Source organism: Gambusia affinis, linkage group LG05 (assembly GCF_019740435.1).
Source record: "Gambusia affinis linkage group LG05, SWU_Gaff_1.0, whole genome shotgun sequence".
NCBI lineage: Eukaryota > Metazoa > Chordata > Actinopteri > Cyprinodontiformes > Poeciliidae > Gambusia > Gambusia affinis.
In genome coordinates this window covers 13,205,725-13,229,505 of record NC_057872.1, presented here as the reverse complement: position 1 = coordinate 13,229,505, position 23,781 = coordinate 13,205,725, and the positions used below count along the sequence as shown (strand labels likewise).

General features: G+C 38.4%; 1 protein-coding gene across 4 annotated transcripts in view; it reads left to right on the top strand.

Annotated features, from left to right (window-relative positions):
* The window catches only part of ptprub (protein tyrosine phosphatase receptor type Ub), a 223,099-nt gene that overhangs the window by 160,575 nt on the left and 38,743 nt on the right, over positions 1-23,781 (top strand). For 2 of the 4 annotated variants that reach the window (XM_044116141.1, XM_044116140.1), the window contains exons 10-17: positions 404-605; positions 4,234-4,336; positions 4,416-4,683; positions 10,736-10,772; positions 15,838-15,976; positions 16,886-16,909; positions 18,013-18,161; positions 18,692-18,879. In XM_044116141.1, the coding sequence (XP_043972076.1) occupies positions 404-605; positions 4,234-4,336; positions 4,416-4,683; positions 10,736-10,772; positions 15,838-15,976; positions 16,886-16,909; positions 18,013-18,161; positions 18,692-18,879 (1,110 nt within the window). The remainder of the gene's footprint in view (positions 1-403; positions 606-4,233; positions 4,337-4,415; positions 4,684-10,735; positions 10,773-15,837; positions 15,977-16,885; positions 16,910-18,012; positions 18,162-18,691; positions 18,880-23,781) is intronic. The other 2 variants (XM_044116143.1, XM_044116142.1) reach the window with 1 other exon arrangement.

Genomic DNA, 23,781 nt, shown 5'->3' with positions numbered 1-23,781 from the left:
AGAGTGTACTTTTTAATGCGAGGTGTACAGAGTTTTTGACCTCAATGATGCGCTACTTAGGCAGGAAATCATTCATCTCGCGCATTAGTTTAAAAAAAAAAAAATCAAAAAATCCCACGTTGCTTAAACCCATGCAACTTAACAGTGGCAGTGTCAATTAGGTCTTATTCATGTGAAATTATAAACTGCACCTGCCTAATCAGCACAGCCATTTAAGTAGCTAATTTATTTCTTAATTGAGTGAGTCATAGTGAGCAACTTCTATAGAGCCTTTCAAGGGGTGAGTTAATAGTCTTACATGAAATCTGTCAAAGTCTGAAAACACATCTCAGAATCAGGGCCAAGGTGACTTGCTCTTATCCCATTAAATGAAATCATCTTGTGTTTTCTCACCTGCCAACAGATCAGCTACCAAAGCATTGAGTCGTCTGATCCAGGCATAAACGTCCCAGGACCCAGAAGAACCGTGTCTAAGCTCAAGAATGAGACGTACCATATGTTCTCCAACCTCCACCCTGGAACGACTTACCTGATCTCTGTTCGAGCACGTACAGCAAAGGGCTTTGGCCAGACTGCCCTCACTGAAATCACCACCAACATCTCAGGTACAAACACCAATTTCACCAATTCCCTGTTTGATAACATGAGAACATGTAGAACGTTTCACCTTGTTGGTTTCTTGCACTGTTGACAAAAGCTGAAAAATAAATTGATTTTAAACCGTGAACTTAAGGACTTTTTACAATCAGTTTTTGCAATAAATATTATGTCTTCATTTTTTATTTGAATGCCATGGTTAACTTCAGTTCTCATCATATTTTGCTATCCATTCATTTAAAATGCTTAACTTTGAGTTGCAGCAGTTAAAGTCTCTCTCATATTTTTCCTCCTGTGAAAATTATTACATTACATGAAAAACATTTTCTTACCTAGATGAAAAAAAAATTAAATACAATTTTTGAAGCATTTCAACACCAGAAAAGAAGAGCACAAGAAAGGTCGAAGGTATTGTTTGTTAATCGGTATTGTTTGTTAATTTAAGAAATGAAATAAAACAAAGAAACATTAATGACCCCAGGAAAGTTATTATGAAAAACAACAAGTAAAATATTTTTTTGTGTCATTTCTGAACAGACAATTGCAACATGGAAGGAAACAGGTGCAAATTGCTCACATCTCCTAGATTTCACGGGAGGGACTGCTTCTGCATGTATTAGTGAAAAATGCTTTGTGAATCCAGAAAGAAAACATGTTTCACGAGAAAAAGTGGTTGTAAAAATGTTGAATATTGCACTGCTTTTTAAATTTATCCCTGAGATTGGAGCCCTGTTTAAATTATTGTTGTTTGCATCAGTCTTGTTTCACTAGATAGGTCATTGACAGTACACTATAAAACACTTTTTTTTATTGGCTTCAACAACATCCATCTTGTAGCCTTTATATATTGCACAAAGTTCTTAGCTATCACATAAGCATTTTGGGATTGGTCTCTTTCGACCTCTGTGTTTCTCCTTTACTGAGGTAAAACTACTGCTCCCACAGTGGAGGAGCAATATTTCATCACTTCTCCAAACTTGCGGGACGCTGTCAGCTCACAGTCCACAAGATATAAATTAACACGTGGAAAGCAGAGAATCTCCTCAGAGGGAAGCATGTTGTGTGCAGCGTATGAAGAAAAATGCAGTACATTTGTGAGACCTGAATGTCACTTCCAGGAGTCTCTCAGCCCATTACTAGTGGTAGGATTTCAACCTGTCTATTGCTGTTTCCTTTTGATGATGCATTCTCGCTAGCTAAAGAGTGGGATTGCATCTCAGAGGAGCTCACCGCAGTCCCGCTGTTTTACCCTCCCTTTCTTTTTTTAGCCCATATCTCTTCACAGGTAGGTTCAGGTTGTGTGTTATAGATTAAACCCGCCATTCTGGCCTGTTGGATGCTTATGAGAGAGACTTCTGGCACCAATCCAGACCATGGATAGACTTCAAAAGTCTTTGCAGATCATCATCTTCCTGCTTCAGCGGCCCACAGTGCAGAACATTCACTTACACTGAGCGTCTCCTAAATCTGCGCTGACAGCTAGCAAACACTGAACACCTTCAGCAGCCACTACTGTCAGCTTTTTTAAACAACACCCACCTCACAATACCTGACTGCACACATTTCCTCATTGGCCAGCACACTTATATATTCAGCGGTGTGCGTCGCTGTGGCTGATGCACTAATATTCTTCAGACAGACTGGACCTGGCAGCAGGCTTCAAACTGTTTTTTACTGCCATGCTCCCTTAGCGTCAACAAACACACACCCTGTTTTCTTTAAAGCCGCTGCCCGTAATTGATGTCGGCTCTATTCTGTCGCAGTATTAGCAAACTGCCTTTTAATTCGATAATTATCTATGCCTCATGAATAGTTTGCTCTGCTTCCCCCTTACTAATTGACTGCTGATATTAAAGAGAAATGTGCCACAACATCTCTGGGGAGGAGCGCGACTTTAGCCAAATCCCTTCAAATGAGAAAGCCATTCAATTTAGCCTCACTCCTGTGATTTTTAATTGGCGCTGTGTCCAAGACAACTGGAAGGGGAATTCGAGTATTGTGCTTGAAATGAGATTGTGGGTGTTTGGTGTTATATAAATGTTGTGTCTCCATGCTAAAAAGGAGTAGGCATTCTGCTACTACTAATCTAAATCATTGTCGTTATTGTGAAACATCGAAGGTGCAGTTCAATTAGTACTACCTTAATGAGCAATGTGAAGGCAAATTTATTTGCTTCTATGGTGCCTTGCAATAGTCTTCATACTCCTGTGATTTTCTTACATTTTGTCACATACCTCAAACTTAAATGTATTTAAACGGGATTTTGTGTGATAGGGCGACACAAAATAATGCATAATTATGATTGGGGAGAAGAGGCACACATGATTTTCAATTCTTCTGAGGATAAATCTTGAAAAAGTATTCAGCCCCCAAAAATGAATAATTACAGAGCTATCTTTTGCTACCGTCATAGTTCCAGGTCTTTTACGAATCTAGAGTATATTTTTGCCTATTCTTATTTGTAAAATAGGTGAATTAAGTCTTTGCCTTGGCCATTCTAACACATAAATTTACCTTGATCCAAACCATTTCATTGTAGCGCAGACAATATCTTTAGTGAGGTTGTCCTGCTTTAAGGTAACCCTCTGTCCCGGTCTCAAGTTATCTGCTTTGACTTGAGGCCGGGGAATCCTGTAAACTAATTACAAGATTCCCCTGTAATTAGTTTAGACCATTTTCCTGTCAACTTTAACCAGTTTCACTGTCCCTGCTAAAGAAAAACACACGGACAACATGGTGTCGCCACCATCATATTTTATTGGAGGAAAGGTTCAGGATGATGTGTAGTGTTAGTTTTCTACAATGCATGGTGTTTGCCTTCTTATATTCTTGTCTGGTCAGACCAACTTCCAACACACTTTTGCTGTGTCTCCTAAATATTTGCAGCCAACGGAGCGCATTATAGCTTTCCTTTTACAATGGTTCTCATATTGTAACCCTTCCATGGAGAGCAGATTTTTGGATAGCAAGACTAATGGTGCTCCTGGCTCCTGTCTGCAGATTCTCTCATCTGAGCTGTGAATCTCTGCAGCTGCTTCCAAAGTAACCATGGGCCTCTTGGCTGCTCCTCATATTAATATTCTCCTTGCCCGGCCTGTTGGTTTAGGTAGAATGCCATGTCTTAGTACTTTTGTAATTTTGCCATACTTTTCAGGTGCAATGTGGGATGTTCAGAGCTATTTCAAGACCTCTTTAAACCTTTTTAAACTTCTCCACAGTTCTAATAATGACATGTCTTTGTGTGTGCATTGTGCTGCTTGTTCTTGAAAATACTCTAACAAATTTCTGAGACCTTAACAGAACACCCGCATTTAAACTGAGATTAAATCACACATGTTGACTACGTTTATTGTGACTTTTGAAGGAAATTTGCTGCATTTACTTTAATTTGGGATTATCAAAGCCTCCTCGATAGAAATGTGATGTTCATTTTAAAAAAACAAACTTTAGTGCAAAATTGGAAAATCCACATATCATTTTTCATGCACTTCACTTTTTTCAGTTATATACTTTCTCTTGGTCTCTCACATAAAATTCTTAAAAAATACATTAAGATTTGTGTAATGTGACAAAAATAACTGAATGTGTTGTCTTTGAGACCCAAACCCTACATGTGTCTGCTATGTGTGTTTTCAGCTCCTACATTTGATTATGGAGACATGCCATCACCTCTGAGTGAGACAGATCATACAATTACTGTGGTGCTGCGCCCTGCGCAGGGCAGAGGAGCACCAGTCAGGTAAGATCATCTCAAACGAACATGTCATATGCCTTTAATACCATAGTCTATTAAAGTTTCATATCCACTCTGTTTCCAGCACATACCAGGTGGTGGTTGAAGAGGAAACTGTGAAGAAAGTGAAGAGGGAATTGGGGCTTCAGGAGTGTTTCCCGTTGCCCATGTCTCATGGTGAGGCTCAGGCGCGAGGCACACCGCACTACTACACAGCCGAGCTGCCACCCAGCAGCCTGCCAGAGGCCTTCACTGTCGGAGACAACCACACATACAATGGCTACTGGAACACCCCACTGGACCCGCGCAAAAGCTACCTGGTCTATTTCCAGGCAATGAGCAACTTTAAAGGGGTGAGTGATGAAACTCCAGCCAGAGATGTTGCAGATCTGACAGTATTTGATCACCAACCTATAAGCATAAGTGTTTAAAGCTATTCCATTGAAAGACCTTTTTGAATAAGTGTCTGTCTTTTTTTTTTTGCAGCTCTAATTATGTGGTTAAAGCTGCAGGGCACTTGGCATTGTCTGAGATCACAACGCCCCAAATTATTATTTGTGCTGTTAGAGAACCTGTTGGTCTGAAAATAGTCTGCAAATGTTTACATTCCTCTGTTTTTCGATTCTTCAGAAACAAAACATTTCTGAAAAGGGAATTATGTGCATTCAGAAAAGAGGACCTCTGACTAGATGAAATTACCTAAAGTCCAGGTACTTTTCAGTTCCAATTCAGTGCTGTTTCCCTGCATCATTGTTTTATAGCAGACAAATACTCTAGACGTTCCTTGGGGGATGCCACATTACCTGTCTAAATTTCATCACAGGAGAAGTTCCTACCTTTGTAAGGCTTTTATTTAAACATAATTGGGTGAAGGCGCAGAAAAACAGAGGTAGAAAGCTGGTGTTTTAAAATGAATAGTCTATGAAACTTGACTGTGATGGAAAAAAGTGTTTGCTGCAAAGCAATAAAGCGTTATGTCACTGTAACATATTTAAAAATGTACTTTCTTTCTATGCTGAAGAACAGTTAAACATTTCACATTTTTATGTATTTATTTGCTCATAGCTTTTGGAAAAAGTTACAGGGCTTCATCTTTTCTGTATAAAGTTTGTGTCAAACACTGGCTTGTTGTGACTTACACATCAGTGCTTGGTGTAGGTCTCAATTTGTTGGACTTCTTTTTCCTGTATATTTTAGGAGCACTAACTACAGATGAATTGCGTTTCCTGGTTTCCTGGTTTCAGGTCCAAAATGTCAATAAGCTTTAAACCACTTTACCAGTGGTATGTGGTCATAAAAGATTGTCTGAAATTTTGAAGGAAGTCACTCTTTATCTCCCACATTTATTCATGGGCACTTTCTTTGAGAGAACATTCCCATTGATGAGAAGTAATCCTGTATTTGTGTCACTGTTGGCAGAACTGATTCCTGATTTTATGTCCTTGACACTAGTCAAACTCATTAAAGTGGAACTAAACCCAATGTTAAAGCACAGTCCCACCCCAGACAAATTTTGGAAAATTTCACCAAAGTTGGTGGTGCCAAGAGCCACTGAGGGGCGCAAGCAAGTGTGGTATGAGTGGAATAAGTGTAGGTGTGATTCTGAACAGAAAACCCATACAAGATTTCAGCGAAATCTTGTATGCAAACCATACCAAAGTTTTCTAAGACATACACAAAAAATATTTTGTCATTGTTAAATCACAGACAGACAGTAGAGCAGCAAAAGGTACTGTAGGTGGAGATTTGTGAGGTACTCCTGATACCAATCATTTGAGAACATTGATCCCTGAAATTAGGTTGGGGTGTTTGTGATTTCAAGCCTATTTAACACTCCTGTAGAAAAATCAGTCTGCTAATTAAATTTGGGGATTTCAGCTCAACTCCATCATGGGTTTAGTTGGTCTCATAATGCTAAAGTGAAACAAATTTAGATTATAATTTAGTCTAAATGTAGACAAAACTCTTTTTTTCATTCTAGGGTGTTTTGTTTGGTATAATAAATTTCTAAATCCTTCTCCTCTTTTTCCACTACAATCTGAAAACAGTGTGGACTGTCACCGTCTCAACTAAATTAATTGAATTTGTAAAGTGACATATGTGTCACTGCCAAAACCTTTGGCCATGACTGCAGCAGAGAAACCATGCAGTAAATAACTTTTTATTTGTATCAGTTTGGCTACTTGAGTCTTGTCTGTTGATGGTTTCCATATTCTTGCCTTTCCTTTTTGAGCCGAGTATGGAATATAAAGTACCACAAATAGGGCTGGGTGGCTCATCCCTTCCAGTATCATCTGTTTCCAACTCAGTGGAGAAGCACATGGAGGAGAGTGCAGTGTGAGCACTTCACAAAACTAGTCTGCTAAGCATGGGATTAGACTGGGGACGCCTGGCTTTAACAGCGGATGGGATTATTTTTTGTTTGGGCTGGCGAGGGGCCAGCATTCTTGACCCATGGTGCCAAATCATACAGCCAACATTGTCTCCAGTCTTTCAAATCCTGCAACGTACAGTTTCATTCAGTGCTGAAATCTTGCTGTTGCTGGTCTGAAGCAATCCTCTGTATGGAACAAAACACACACACACACACGCCCACATGTGTGTTCAATAAAAAGGTTCATGATTCCCCTCCCAACAAGGGAAGTCATTCCAAGGTTTTAGGGTTTATGGAACAGGTTGTTACTCGTCCTATAAGTCATAGAAGGAAATACATGGTGACATGTCACAGCAAGCCTGCAAACAAAATGAACTGCAGTAGTAAAACAAGTGACAAATTCACAAAGTAAAATGGATTCAGAAAGCATGCAGAGTGGGTAATTAGACAAACCAGCCAATCATGCACCATGGTACTTTTGTCTGATAATAGTGTTATTAACATCTGAGAGCCATCATTTTTCACCTCACAGAGTGATCTGACAGCAGTCGCATCCAAGTGTTTCTGAAACATTCTATTGAAGCCAGATGGTGATGTTTGGCTCATGGAGTCTGTTTGGACCAGGAATGTTCCAGTAATTGCTTAATGACTGGTGTTGTTTTGGATCTTTCTGCTGATCCTCCAGGTGTAACTAAACTCTACCAGCCTTTCACATTTTAGCACTGTGCCCACAAAATTCAGGTTAAACTGACTTCCAGTTTTGAATGTGTTGGAATAAAAGCTTCACCTCAAGCATTGGCCAATGTATATTTTAAAAATATTTATAATTAAAACTAATAAGACTTAAAAAAGTTGGTCTGTCAACAGATTTTAGCCAGTTCTGATTCACACTATCACCTACTAAATATCTAGTGATGCCATAAAGACTTATTGTCAGAATTGTATTGTATTATAACAAAATTAACCCAACTCTAAAGAACATACTATTACCTTCGTGTTTATTCAAGACTATTTGTCAAGTATCAGACTGACACTATCGGCTTTTTGTGGCTTTCCTGTAAAGTAAGTAGACCTTTGCCCTTAAAGTTAGACACAAAAATTTGAAAAGATAAACAGATCAGCTTTTCTGATATTAGTCAGCCTTTCTTATTTCCTCATGGTTATTTCCTCATGTTTCCGGCTTTGCTTGTATTTTCCTTGCATACATGTTGCTTTCAGAATGCTTCACATTTTTCTATGCACCAAAGTTACACTGAAAACAGCTAAGCCGCTTTTTTTGCAGCAACAACTTCCATCCCAACGAGACCTGTTAGCACTTAGACATGGTGCATTCACAAATCATAAAAGCTAGGTTTCTGATCAGTTTCAGTGCATCTCTGTTTTCCACCAGATAGTTTGTTGCTTGCAGCAGCAGAGGTCCTAACTTAAAAATAAAACATCATAAAAAATAATATGTAAATCTTCTACAATTGATTTCTAATCCAGCGTTCAGTGCGCTACTGTTGTTTTGACATGTCAAATTTAATTAGCACTTCAGGTCTTTTTGTCCTAACCTTTTCATTAAAATTCACGATGAACTATCAGGCCCCTTAATAATTGCACTCATTAATTCAGTATTTGTGTGTGTGGTTTTTCTGTTTACCTTTATGGAAGCCAAACACCGCAGTGAATCCTCTTAAAGACTAGTGGTGTTGTAAGTAGTCTCATTGGTTGCATTTGACCCAGAATATTTGGAACTTCATCCCCATTATTATCTCATAAGCTTGTGGAATTGCTGCAATTGATCGCTCACAACAATAACAGACTGTTGCTTTGTAGGCCACACCATCACAGTCTGTAATGTTTAAACTTTTATTTTTCAGCTTTACCCACTGACACACACATACACAAACCGTGTGCTGTGGAGCCCTGTGTTGTGCGCTGGCATTTGTGTTTTGTATTGAGAATTGCCAGGAATCAGCAGCGCCTCTGGCATGACTGGCACTGCACACAGAGACATGTGATGTATGTTTGACAGACTGGACCTTGGCAGTTTACTCTTCGGCTGAGCTCTTGTGCATTGATTTAGGTGCCCATTTTACTGAATTTGCCTCCATCCATCACAATAGCTTATTTGTTTACTGCAGTAAATAGCTGACAATGTATGTATCTTCGTTGGCCAAAGCCTGTAATAACTAAATGTATGTCTGATCTCAGCTGCTCTGGAAGGAGAATTAGATGAATCAATCTCAGTTTTTTTTTCTTCTTGTAAAGAAAAGTGTTTAATATATTTAAGGACTGAAACCTCAAAGTCAGCTGTTCAGTGTTGCCCTTTCAAAGAACAAGATGAATTATTATTAATTAAAGGGTCTTATTAATTTGTAGAAATTAAGGGATTTTGAAACATGCCACAGAAGCTTAAAGAATATTAAATGCAAATACTAATTCTTGGGCCTGAGAAGTTCTATTCATGCTTGAAATGTTTAACTTTGAAAAATAAATACTTATTCTCTGCGTAACATTTTTTTTTCACCTTATTGTATAAAATACTTTCCTCAGTTCTGTTTGGTTTTAAATGTAGATGAACTGTAGCATAATTTATCACTACATGTGCATTTTTAAGCAGTCCTTTGGAGATGTAATAGCAGATAAACACATCTTAAGATTGCAAAATTATGAAAACCTTTATGAGTGCCATCATTGCTTTTATATCAAGATGACTATGAACTTTGCTCCTGTTATTTGATCAATTAAGACATGTTTCTTCTATTTGTGTTTTGAAGCTCATCTTAAAACATGGTCATGTTTCAGATGTGTGAAGTGCATAAATGTTGAGCAGGAGTGCATTCATTCTCACACAAATAGAACCATTAGTAAAAGTGGAAGATAACAAGGCTATGTAAACATTTTGAACTACATAAATTATTCTCTTGTGAATCACAAAGTCATATTGAGCAATTTTATACAATAAAAACCAGTACCTACTCTTCAAAAACCTTTTAAAAAGTCATATATTTTGCTGTGCTGAAAATATGTTACCATGGAGAGTACATTCATGTTGATCATTTTGTTTTTTGATAAATAAAACAGGCTCACTTGAACATTTTTTTAAAAACCCCAAGTTTATTTGTCATTTATCATTTTGTGGATGACAGAAAATCTGTAAGAAAAAATAAAGCTTGTACAATTGACTGTTGTTTTAAAAGTTTATTAAATGTGCGTGTCATTTGATCTTTCCAGACCACAAAATAGTTCAAACTTAATATTTTCAAAGATTAAAATGAAAAGTGACACTGACAGCAATGTAAACTTCTGGCTCTTAGCATGGTAGCATATGGCTGTAGACCTGCAGATTAAAACGTTGAATTATAAGCATGTTTGAAGTGACCATCAGCTTAATGTGCAATGGCAGTTTAAAAAAGCAATTTAGAGTTTAAGAAAATCACTTTTTTTTGCTTCTTTCCAAATAGGCAAAAATTGCTATAATTGTCCCATAGTGCCTGACTTGGCATCTGTAAATTTTAATTTGATAATAAATCTCCTCCATGGGGGGTGCAGGATGGAATTGGATTACAGTCTTGGATCTCATTAGAGTTATTTGACAAAGGTCCTTTTCATAACGCTGAGATGTCATCAGATGAAATCTGAATAAAATTAATTCATTTTCATCGTGGGGCACTGGTCTGAAACCCTCCTTTTAATTACGCTCTCTTTATTTCAGCTCCCATCTTTTCTCCCTCAGTGAAAAAAACCCTATAATCTTCTTTACACACTTCACCACAGCTCTCAGGTTCTAGATACTTTACTTTAATATTGTTTGATAATTTGTACTTTTATTTCATGTCAGGATCAGTATTGTCTACTATGCTTACTTGCCTGTAGATGAAACACACATTCCTGTCAATTAATTAGTTTTTATCTTTTGTCATACTCTCAGGGTAATACACTGTGCTTCAGCAATGGGATTTGTGCCGCCCTACTTTCTTCTATCATTTGTTATTTATGTAAAATGGCACCTCTCCACTGATGGCTGTGTTTTCTTTGCATTTCAGGAATCCAGAATTAACTGCATCCGCATCGCTCGCAAAGGTAATTCAAAACAGTTTGTCTCTAAATCTGCAAATTTAGAGACAAAAGTGTCACCCACTTTGTCTCTAATTTTTTAGCAAGCCAGTGTGCCTTAGTATTTCATAAAAGTAAAAAGCCATGAACAAATCATGAAGATGCAGTGTACTTTATGTGTGTGCTACACCACTGTTTACCCTTTTCTTAAGTATAAAGGTTTGAATCCGGACATATTTTCTCTGATGGTTTCTTGTTGTTCAGCAGTGGGCCCCAGAGAAAAGGGCAACGAGCAGGGAGGGATTAGAGGTCAGGCTTTCATCCTGCCTGTTTGGGCCAGACAGTGGGATACACCACATCAAACCAGTCTCTTTGTTCTCATCAGCAACCCACCAGATAGCTACATCTGAGAGCTCTGACCTCAGTGCATCCAAAAGGGTTCTCCAGATCAAAACTTCCAGATGGAGCTACCTTGGCCTATCAGTATAAGAAAGTGCTGCCCCCTCCGCTCCTGCTCTGCACCTCCATGTTTTGATTCAAAGAGACATGAAAAGGGCAGAAAAATTGACTCTAAGTCCTGATGGCAGGAGAGTCTCTGTGCCACAGTACGCTGTCATATCATGGCGAATAAAAGTCATGTATTTATAGTTATCAGTGCTGCAACAGTAAGCGGAGCCTTGTAAGTCAATTGATTTAGAGGGTTGTCTCTCTTTTTTTTCTTCTTTTTTTTGAGAAGGACTTCTTTTGTGGCTACATTACGAGAGATGAGACTCTCCTCAAGCATTAAGCCAAAAGGCAAAGCTCAGCTCTCACTCCATCTGCCTCGCACTACTCAGTCGGGCAAATGCTAATTATACTTTCTTAAAGCAAAGAACTGAACGCTGTGCTGGCCTTGTGCCTTTTGACACAAAGTGCCGAAAAATAATAAAAAGAAAACAGTGGTGCAGCAAGATATAAAAAAAATTATGAAAAGACAGGAAACAGAAGAAAAAATAACCTAAAAGCAAGATGAGTAATGCATTCTTAGGATTTAGCTAATTTCCTGGGGTTGTAGGCCGATACATTACATTTTAGTCTGAGCAAGTCCAAGTCAAGTCTTGCATCACTGAAGGCCAAGTACAAAATGACTAGACTTACAATTTCTTCATCAAAACTAAGATATTATTATTTGTCAAGAAAAGAAAGAAAGCAGGCGTCCTTTTTGTTCCAGTCTGCAGTCACGTACCTCTTTATTTCAATATGACCCATAAAATCCCAACAAAAAATATAGAAGTTTGTGGTTTTATTGTGACAGAATGTGATTTAGTTGAATTATGGATGAATAATCTTGCAAGGCACCAAGTACTGATCTTAAAACATTTGAGGTTCATCGAATGCATTTCCAAATGTACTATTACTTCTATACTAAACATTTATTTCTCAATTGAGTGATAGATCAGGATACATTCAACTGGAGAATGTTATTTGTGTTGATGATCTGTTGTAAACAGACATATTTTATTCTCTTTTTGGTAACTGAAACCATATCATAACAAAATACCTTTTTATAGATCAAAACTAAACTTTCTGGTTTTTGTCAAGATGCTTAAATATTTTAAATTATGACAATTTCACTATTGCTATTTTTCAGCCAGTTACCAGTAACTTGCCATGACATCCAGTGATGAACTGGATATCAATTTACAGTATTCAGTTGGCTATATGGATGAAATAAACTATGCATAACATTGAAAATATATTACATGGGAAAATATTGACAATTCTGAATGTATTTATTGTGTACTTTGTATGTGAGAAGTGTTGGCATTTCGGGCTAGAAAGCCTCTCCCCTGCTCCACAGAAATGATTGGGATGCTCTATTCCTTAGAAATATAGGACTAATGGTCTCAGAGCAAATTGCAAATTTAGTAAAAATATTACCAGCCTTACATTCTAAATTAATCCAACATGCTGTAATCATGAAAGCTTAAGCTTATTTTCAGTTCTAAGGTGCTCCAGGAGGTTTTTTTTTTGGCTTTCAATGATTTCTCGACCATTAACATAGCCTCCGCATTATCAGGTCCTGAGCCATTATTATCAAGCAGCCCATCACCAGTAAAGTGGAGGCAAATGATTCTGGCTTGGATAACAGAGCTGGAGATTACATTTCAACTTCCAGGTGACAGTTTAATTAAGGATCCTCTGGCAGGCACAACACAACAATAGACTTCCATTTCTTTTCTAAGTGCCAATTTCCACAACGGGGCAGCAGGCAGGTGCTTGGATTCATGCGGAAATCTATTTCATGCTCCTGTTTGGCTTAATGGAAATTTTGAAGCTAAATATGACAAAACAGCCTTATCTGTCCAAAACGTTGTGGAACTGAAATTGATTTTCCTCAGCTCCTCATCTAAATCTTTAACTGGTATACCCCTTTATCGGAGTACTATTAAATGAAAAGGCAATGGAATAAACAGATTCTGTTACTGCGAGGAGTTTTTGAATCGATCAGCTTTCTGACAGGCTGAATTATTTGTGTTTTGAATTACAGGAGCTGTGTTTTGAAGAAACCCCTTTCCAACTCTGGTGCATATGAAAAAACACCGGTTAAATCAGGGGTGGGCACTCTTGGTCCTCGAGGGCCGGTCTCCTGCTACTTTTAGATGTATCTCTACTTCAACACACTTGAGTCAAATAATGAGGTCATTAGCAGGACTCTGGAGAACCTTGGAAGGTGATTCAGCTATTGGATTCAGGTGTGTTGGACCAGGGAGACATCTAAGAGTTGCAGGACAACGGCCCTCGAAAACCAGGAGTGCCCACCCCTGGGTTAAATGCTTTATCAATAAATGGGACACAGATATATCCAGAGCAACATGGCAACACAAAAGAGATCCTAAAATGAGACCACTCCACTAAGCCAGACGCTCATCACTTATTAAAAACCCGGACAAGTAATGAAATGATATTGTACTACTTTCATCTTTATTTGGGATGAGGGTTCAAAAGCACTGCCCTTGGCTGCTGATAGTTGGGCTAAAGGATGGCTGTATTTTCATTGTCCCTGCCCTAGATCTGATTTTTTTTGCCCCCCCCCCCTCAGCACACTGTGAGATAGCGCTCTATCCCCAGGCGTGCTCTGACTTTCTCCTGCTCTCCAGATAGTTTGAGCTGTTCCAATGGGATCAGAAGGGCTGGTTTCAGGGCTGTCAAAGCCTGGAGGACAGGCTGGCAGTAGGGAGGAGGAAGAAAAAAAAAAAAACTAGATCAGTGGGCCCCTATAACAAGACAAAGGCAGCCCCTCTGCTCAGCTCCATTTACATAAGTATGAAGCTTTACGGTAGAGAAATGAATAACCTGCTATTATGATAATGACCTTTTCATTGGCTAACAGACACCAGGGCACCTTGAGATTATGCTGCAGGCCTGAGGAGATTATTTTGACTGGAAAGGCTATATTTAATTCATTTTCTGCTTAAAAGTCACCTTTAAATTTCATTGTACTTTGCACTTTAACTATAAGAATTGTTTATACAGAGATGTTTTGTTATGGTCATGTTAGGGCCAACACAATCTTGAGAAAAACAAGACCAGCCTATAACCAACAGCATATTTTTCATTGGAGCGCAAACCAGACAACGTGATTTCTTTGCTGTTTTCAGAGTTATTTACTCAACTATAGTAATATAAAGTTGAATGGAAGAAAAAAGTGTGGGATCACCAGCAACAGTGGCCGCTGCAGCCTAAAAAGAACTGTGCAGCAAAGCTCATTCAAAACTTTGGGAAGAGTCACATTAGGTGGAATGCTGCTAGAGTCAGATGTAAACAGGACATGAGCTACAATGGTCATATTCCTAAGCCAGATCAGAAGAGATTAAATCAGAAGGGTCTCACATGGGCCAAGGAGAATAAGTAGTGGTCTGCTGCTCAGTAGTTTAAATCCCGTCTACTGGAAAAAAGTTAATTTTTAATTCAATGTGGAAATCAACACCTCAGAGTCGCACGGGACAGTGGGGAGCCACAGAATCCAATTAGCTTAAGGTCAGCAATCAGCAGTAGTTTTGATGTTGGCCCACTGTGTTTTATCCAGTGTAAAGTCAGTGCAGTCGTTTTTAGAGCTCCTAATGCTTCCCCCTGCTGACAAGCTTAATGGAGATTCTAATTTTATTTTGCAGCAGGAGTTTGTCCCTGCCCACACTACCAACAGTACTAATTCCTGGCCTTTCGACTGTGCTATCACTGTTAGTTGTTGGCCTTTAAACTGACCTAAACCCAATAGAAAATTAGAAAATTTAACGTTGTTTAGACAAGCTGAAGCCCACTATTAAAGCAACCTGGACTTCCATAACGCTTCAGCTGAGCCAGAGGCTGAGAAACTCCATGCTACACCGCACTGATGCAGTAAATTATGTAAAAGAAGTCCAAGTCAAGTCCAAAGAGTGTGGATACTGTGCAGAGTACAAACATACCTCTCCGCAGAATTACGTTTCTGTGTAAAAAGACCTTTTTTCAATTGTCCTTATGTTAATTTTTTTATGTGAATATAAAAACAAACAATAATGCTAAAGCAAAATAATATTAATGTGAATTAATGAAAGAGATTTATGTTTTTATTCCAATTTATTAAGATGGGCTCTTATGGATATACAGTTAACAATAGGATTTTTTTTCCTAGCAAGAGCAACTCACCTAATTAGCCAAATAAAAGCTCATTTTTAACAATTGTTTTTTATAGATTCTGGATTGATAACACTGATTTAATCTCTGTGTTTAGGGTTCAAAGTTGTCCTGTTGACAGAAAATAAGTTAAAAAGCATCCAAAACCAAGAAAAACAAAAAAACTATTTTGAGAAGCCTCTTTTTAACAATTGTGTATCTCTGTAGAAATGCCAGTTTTATTGCATTGTCTATTATACTGAAGGCATTTCATTTTTTTGTCAGTTATTTTCACAGGACATCATCACTAAATCAAAGAGGCCAATTTGGATTGTTAGAAAATATGCTTCCTTTTTTTTTCTCAACAAAAGACACATTTGTACATAAATGATTGTTTCTTTCAAATCTTACCTCATGCCTTCCTGTTGTTCCTTCGCTTTCATGTTCTTGCATCCAGCCGCCTGCAAGGATCACCAGAGAGCTTTGGAGGTGTCTCAGCACTCTGAAGAGATGGGGCTGATCCTCGGTGTGTGCGCTGGAGGCCTGGTGATCTTGATCCTCCTGCTCGGCGCTGTTATCATCATCATTAAAAAAGGGTAAATGACTCCTATATGACTTGTTCCATGCAAGACAAACATGCCTCATTTTGCTCAGTCATGCCGCATCTGCCGCATCTCTTCATTCTGTCGTTTAAAAGAGCTCAGCGACTACCTTCTCTATGCACTTGCTGAACTTTGCTAAAGGTCACGCTTTCTAGGGAAGAGCAAGGCCAGCAAGCAATGCTGTGTTGTTTTCCCATCCCAGAGGGAGCAAACAGCTCACATGCGCAGAGCCCATCTGAGTGTGAAGTATTTAATTAAAGGCGGATGCAATTCAATTAACCACTTAATTACGCACACCGAGCAGCGGCCTGACCCTTAAATGAGATGGCAATTGGGAGAGGAAAGGTGTCCCTTCTGAGATTATTAGCCAATGATCCCATGAGTAAATTATATCCACCTTTAGCTTTTCTACTTAGATAACTGAACCTTTAGTTTTTTTTTCTTAGTCAAAGTGCCTGATAGAAAAAATATATATCAATAAGAAGCAGAGCTAGACATAGGAGGAGTCGCTATTTAAAATGCTGTCACGGCATCTTTGCTAATATTGAAGAAAGCTGACAATTGAAGTCTCTGCTATTCTGGACACTGACTCGTGAGCCTCTGTAGTTTTTGTCCCAGAGAATTGATTGCCAGATTGGCTGTGACAGGAAGCTACGTGGCCCAGTGTAGTGCAACGGTCAGAAAACGAATCGATTGAAAGTTTGTCCGGCTCACCGTGTGTTTGATCTGCCAGCTGCTGCTTGAACCACTCGCATGTGTCATATGGCCACCTGCACAGCTGGACTCTTTATTTTCACTGTAATCAATGCATTCTGCCCTCAGCTGGCATCGCTTTCATCTTACATATCTTCTTTCTCTTGATTTTCCTTCCCCACCACCCTCCCTTTGCTGCGCTCTTGCCAGAAGGGACCACTACTCTTATTATCCGTAAGTGTCTCCACCTCTCATTTAATGATTCATCATTTACACGCTTGAGCTCCTGCTTGTCAATCATCAGTTGAAGGGGAAATTCAACCCAGTATTTGTTTTGCATTTAAAATACAGGGTTTTGAATACCCCGTGAGCATCTCTTTGTGTTGTCACAGTATAACAAGAATTGCAATGTATTTTTGTTGGAATTTTTTTGGGGGGGTGGGAGGAGATGGAAAGAAAACAACTTTAAAACGTTGTTGCACCTAATTAACCTAAGCTAAGAAATCAGAAACAACTCATGTGTAATTGAAACTGTTAGAAATACAGTTGTTCTGTGAACGCTTCAGATGTTTGACATCCAAGAGGACAAACGTAACTCTGGAGGGATTAGTCAATCACTCAACAAATCTGGTCTTTATTAATGAGTGAAATAAAGACAGGCTTTGTTGCAAGACAGTCATAGAAGCAGTTTGCCACAAAGTGTGGGGAACACCTGCAAGATCTTCTTGTCAGATAAGATTAAAATTTAACTTTTTGGCCTCGACTGGAACCTTTCAATAGGACAATCACCCTGAACATACAAGCGGGATACAATAAAATGGCTTAGATCAAAGCAAATTCAGTTGAGAATCTGTGACAAGACTTAAAGACTTATGCTCAAAGTTGCTCTCCAGACTATCTGACTGAGACTGAGCTCTTTGGCAAAGAGGAATCAACAAAAACAAATAGACATACCCCAAAATACTGTAGGTTTTACAGAGACTTGACTGAGGAGAGCTAAATACCAATACAAGCCATGTATCATTTTCCTTCCACTTTACATTGAGGCACCACTATGTGCTGCTCTGTCACATAAATGACAAAAATGGTACTTTGAAGTTTGTGGTTTTAATGTGGCTAAATGTAAAGTCACATTTACATTTAGTCCATACCTTTCCAAGGTCTTTGCATTTTTAATTTATCGGTTATTCTGCTACTTTTTCAGCTTGTATCTTCATGCTGTAACTCTAAAGGTTGTTTCTCACAAAATAAGTTTCCTTTGTTCTGTGTTTTCTTCTGTTGTTCATATCTGGTGTATTTTGTACAATAACTTTCCCTCCACCTTCTTTTCTTATCAGGAAACCAGTAAACAAGACTCCTATAACGTACCGGCAGGAGAAGAGCCACATGGGCTCCTTGGAGCGCAGTTTCACAGACCAGAGCACCCTGCAGGAGGACGAAAGAATGGCTCTGTCCTTCATGGACGCACATACATGCGGAACCAGAAGTAAGACAAGCTACACTTTGGTTCGCACAAGCTGCCTTAAAACACTAAATACAGCAAGTTTTCAAATGCAGACTGACTTAGATCCAGTTTTTATTGTAGTTAACAGACCAAATATTTTTCCAGTTTTTTTTCTTGTCCAATTGACCCCAGAATATTAAGAAAACTGGAAGCCTTTCGTGTAACAAGGGAAAATCTGCATGAACCATTTGAAATTTTGGTTCTGTGATCCAATTCTTTAAAAAATGAATAAAGAAATCTGCTTATTTGTTTAATAAAAATAGTTCTTGCTTAGTTTATTTTTTGAGTAAGTCAAAAAAAATTCACATTTTTGATGATTTTAGTATTTAAAAATTATAGTTTTTTGACCTGCCAGTACTTTTAAGGGAACAATACCAGGGATACTTTAGACCTCTGGCTAGTGAATCAGTCCAAATTAAGAGTAGGTAAATATTTTACAGGAACCCTCCTGTTCTGTGAATATTAGAAATTTAGATTCTTGCTAAAGCTGCCATTGTGCCTTTTTTTTTTAGGTGATGCTCGTAGTTCGGTGAACGAGGCCAGCAGCCTGCTAGGGGGCTCCCCGAGGCACCAGTGTGGACGTAAAGGCTCCCCCTACCACACGGGACAGCTCCATCCTGCAGTCCGGGTGGCCGACCTCCTCCAGCACATCAACCAGATGAAGACTGCCGAGGGCTACGGCTTTAAACAGGAATATGAGGTGAAAGGGCCACTGTTACAGTCTGTTCTCCCACTGACATTATAAAACAACTTAGACAGCTCTTTGTCTGAGACCCAGGAGATATAGCAAGTCTTCCACTCACAGGAAGGTTAGAGGTTAATGCCTTAAGTCTCTGGCCTGCATGCCAAATGTGCTTGTGATATACCGTATACTGACTGCCAGACTCCCTCCAGTGTGTGTGACAGAAGAGGAACTGTAACGTACTGCTGCTGGGGCATTGCGCATGACTGTTATGGAAAATATGAAATGCCACAGCACTTTAAAAACAACAGCAAAGCTGACAGGAGTGCTGTGAAATAAAACCAAAGACAAAAACATCGACCAGAGAATAGCAGGTACACCAACACAGAAACATAAAATCTAAGATATTGATAAAAGTAGAGGATTCATGTGTATTTGCTTTTGTAGCCTGTCCAGTGTAACATCTGCTGGGAAAAACTGCAGCTCCTCTGCAACCAGCCTAGAAGCAGTTACAGAGAATGGATGGAGCACGGATGGGAATTTCACAGCTTTAGAAGCCCATTTGCTACTTTTCCCTCTTAGTCCTAACATTTCTCAGGTTTGGTTCTTAGTGTGTCACACTGTACCTCAGAGAAGCAGTGCCAGTGTCTGTTTCTAAAATCATAGATGTGTTTTCTAATGTTTCAGTGTAATTGATATTAAGTGCCTATAGTAATTTTAAAGTAACCCACTGATTTGTTTTCTTTTCTTTTACATTTTCCTTTTCGTCAAATTGTTACATCAACAATTATCAGATGATTTTAAGAAACATTTTATTGTCTTCTTTTGAAACTCTACGTCCGGTTAAGACTCCTTCCTGACATCAACATAAACTGAAATATTTATGAATTGTTCCATATATGGAAAACTTCATTTTTTTATTTGCTAAGACAAGCTGTTTTTACATCCTTAGTACTCGGCACATACTTTTGTTTCCTGCAGCTTTCTTGCCTACGCCACTGCATTCACACTACGGCTGGTAAAATGCTATTGTGTGATTTTCGGAATTTCAATTAATTTCAAAGAGCTCAAACAAAGAGTTCATATTTCTGACCCTCCTCTAAAAGAGACTCGGAAATATGGGAGGTTTCTGAATCTCCGGCATTAGTGATAGACATGAAAAACATCTAATCAGTTTGTTTGCAAAATAAGAGAAGGAATCTATTTTTTATTTTTATCATTATTATTATTATTATTTTTGATAGAGTGTTGTGCACTGCCATGCATGCCATTTTCTGAAAAATCCAAAATTAATTTTTTACTGATCACTCTAAGTTGATCACTCCCAGGATTTGAAATACCTTTTTTATGAGCTGTTTTATGTTGCATAATTGTTTATGCAACAATTTATTCAAAAATTGTTGCATAAACACTCATGTTGATTCCATCTCCTTCTGATCCTTCCTCGGGAGTTTAAATAATTGCCCATGAACTGTTTGGTAAATGTGCTTTCTGCACTCTACACATATGTAGAGTATGTACATGCGCAAGTGGCCTAAGCATGGCCTGAAATGCATATAGAACAATGATTTCTTCCTTTACCCACTTCTTTTATGATCTTTTTTGTGTCAGAATCAGATAAATTTCAGGAATCTATACGGTAGAGCAGATAGTGGACAATTTAATTTGCCATGAAATCAGTTAGCAGAATCATAATCTGCTACTGTCATTAGATTAGACATCACTGAGTTGTTGTTTTTAAAGATATTAGTATTATTTTGGCAAAACCCATGAAGTGTTTTCAACTTTTATTATACATTTTTCATTCATTACATAAATGCACAGAGTTGCAAAACAAAAGAATGCCAGGTGTGGCCATGCTGTGCAGGTCTTTGGGCCTACACATCATGAATAAACTACTAGCTCTCTTCTACGCTGCGCCCAGGATGCCAAAGTGCTGCCACCATGACAACCATCACAGTCTCATCCCATGCACTGGGGAGCGCACTGCGTTCATGAAGCACCATAGAAGATATTAGATGTTCTCGCTGATTTTAAAGTCCTGTTTTAGACAAAAGAACTAGTTTACAAATCCAAAACCACAATACAGTAAACTAAACGATGCAGTTTGAGATCGTAAAGAAGAAAACCAGCTGACCTTACAGCTTTTCTGTCTTATTCTTGTATTGTTGTGGAATATGCAACAGGTTCAAAAACTAGACCTGACCATCTGAAATGATGCATGCATGGACTCATCAATTTTGGCACAAAGCCGTTTTCAAAAACCTTTTAGATCAATGATCCTAAGATAAGCCTTGGAGTAGGATTAGTACAGTAAAGACCTCTGAGCTTTCCTATTGGGTAGCTGTGGCACTCATCTAATGCTGTTTTAGCACTCCATTTTTAATAGACAAATCAATCCAAAACAATATCTGCTGTCCTTCTGCTCTTTTAGATACAGTCTTGATTTATGTCAATTGCTGTAGGTAGTTACGCATTTTGTATATCATTGGAAAATTATCCACTTCCTTCGTCATCTCAGATTGCAGCTTTTTTCCCCCTTGTTGTCTGAACAGTTTTCAGGTCCGTCTTTGATAACAGGAAACTATTGCGTCCTGAACATTTCCTAGTTCGGTCCCAAGAAGCTTTTAGGAGATATGTTTGACTTTGATTCGGGTTACTGTTCGTTCTAAACGCGTAATCAAAGGAATGTCTTTACCGTTAAATACAGGTGCTCTATTTTGCGGTAGTGAACCAGTTTCAAGAATATTGTGTGAGAAACATGCAAAATTAAAAATTAAGATGATTTAGTGAAGATTTTGTAGACGCAAGTACCATTGGGTGAAGAGTAAACGTTATCTGAAGCCACTGAAATTAATCACCACAGCCAAAAAGGCATCTGAAGGACACCACTACTGTTTAGATGAATAGATCATCCTCATTTAGACCAAAAGAAGACCTCTATTGTGATGGGAGGCCTGATGAGGTTAAACGTCTCTGCCTCCTCCTACTGAGTCTATTCTGTCTACTGCAGACAGATTGTTCTAAAGAGAGGAAGGAACAGTCTGGGAAGGTAAAGAATGATGAAAACTGTGGAAAAAAAAAACTAAAAGAAAAAAAACAACCTTTTTTGATCTTTTTTACCTCTAATGCGTTAAGAGTTGTCTTCCTTCCCAGTAGCAATGTTGGTATTTACCTCTCTTTGTAAGATGTGGTGCAATGGAAGTGTAAGAGGGTCATTAGGGATTTTTTCCAGAAGGAACACACACAGCATTAATATCACTGTTGCTCCCAAACATAGCTCAACGGTGCTCATTTGATCTTTTAGGTGATAAGAATATAGAACATGTGTTCTATTGGATTGACATTTGGAGGTCACTTGTTGGGACCTGCTGACATTTCTTTAAGCTCCTTGCAGCCTCAAGATGTTTTGATGTGAAAAATACTGCAATGGTAAGAGATTAATCATATTAGCGTTTATAAGTAGGTTCCTCGAAGTTCGGTAGTTTCCTTTATGATTAGTCCTTTATTAGTTCTTTGTAACCCTTTCAAAGGAAAACTTACAAAGTTAAGTCTAAGACTGTTTTGATAATAATAATGACTAGCTTTAAGAAATAATTGCTTGGGAGACTTTTGTCAATTACAGGAAAACTAAGATGATTCACACTTCACTTCACCTCCCTGACCAAAGTAAACCATGTATAGAAAAGAAATAGGGATCAATGTGCACTTACATAATTTTTCTCTTAGCTTTTGATGTAAAAATGAACTTCTTTTCAGACTCATTAGGAAATTCCAAAAACCTGATATCTTTGGATTTCTGCAAAAAAATCTTTACCTAGCAAAAATCCTTCACAAGATTGCTATAGAAATGTGATTATTTGTGTATGAAATTGATACCAGCATCAACCTTAGAGGAGGGTTGATGATAGAGGTGGGATCCATGCCAGCAAATTGTTCTGATCAACGTATAGTGTGTTCGCAGCTTTATTATTGGAAATAAAACAGATGCTGTACTGTTCTCATGCATTCTTTTGTTATGTGACACATTTATTTTAGGGCTGGGAGGTTTCTACAATAAGTAAGGTTTACTTAATAGCACAAAAATATAGTATTGAAAATGACTGAAAATGACTAGTTACAAACCTTGGAAACTTGTCATTTTGTGACATTTACTGGCAGAAACAAAATCCGGCATTCAAGTTTACTGCTTTTGAAAATCAGCTGGGTCATCTAAATCAAAACTTTGAGTGCTAAACTTTTTGCCTGTTTGACCATTTTTTTTTTGTTTTTTTTTTCATAAAACTTTTACAATTTTTGGAAGACTTATTTCGCCCTTTGCCCCCTTGGTATTCCATCCTTGATCGATCCATCAGTACAAAAAGAGTTTCCGTCATTGAACAAAGCTCACTCATCCCCTCACAGCAGCAATGGCGTCTAGCTGTATTATCCAGGCAGCACAATGGTGAACCCAGATCTCTGAAAACAATTGTGGCTGAGAGTTTAGCTTGCACCCTAGTGTGAAGTCCGTCTCTGTCACCCACTGCCTGTGGCATTCATAGAGACAAGAAAACATCTTTTGTCTCCAATACATGGTGTCCCCCTCTGGAACTCTGCTTGTAGACTCATTAAATGGTCCCTCACGGCCAAAACACACTCCACTCTAAAAATCAATACACACCTCTTTTGTATTTTTTACCCTCTCCGTGCTAAGAGTGTGTGTTTTGATGGATTGTGTCTCGATATTATGAAGGAAAATGATGAGGGCTATTATATTAGACTCACACTGCAGGCATAGGTTTTTATTTCCCTGAGGAATACCTGCTTTCTGCAAAAACATTGATCAAGATTTTACTGTGGGCTAGTAAAGCGGATTGCATGTGTGACGACTGCTTTCATATTCCCACCGGAACCTCAACTAAACAACAGCTGAGTAGAACC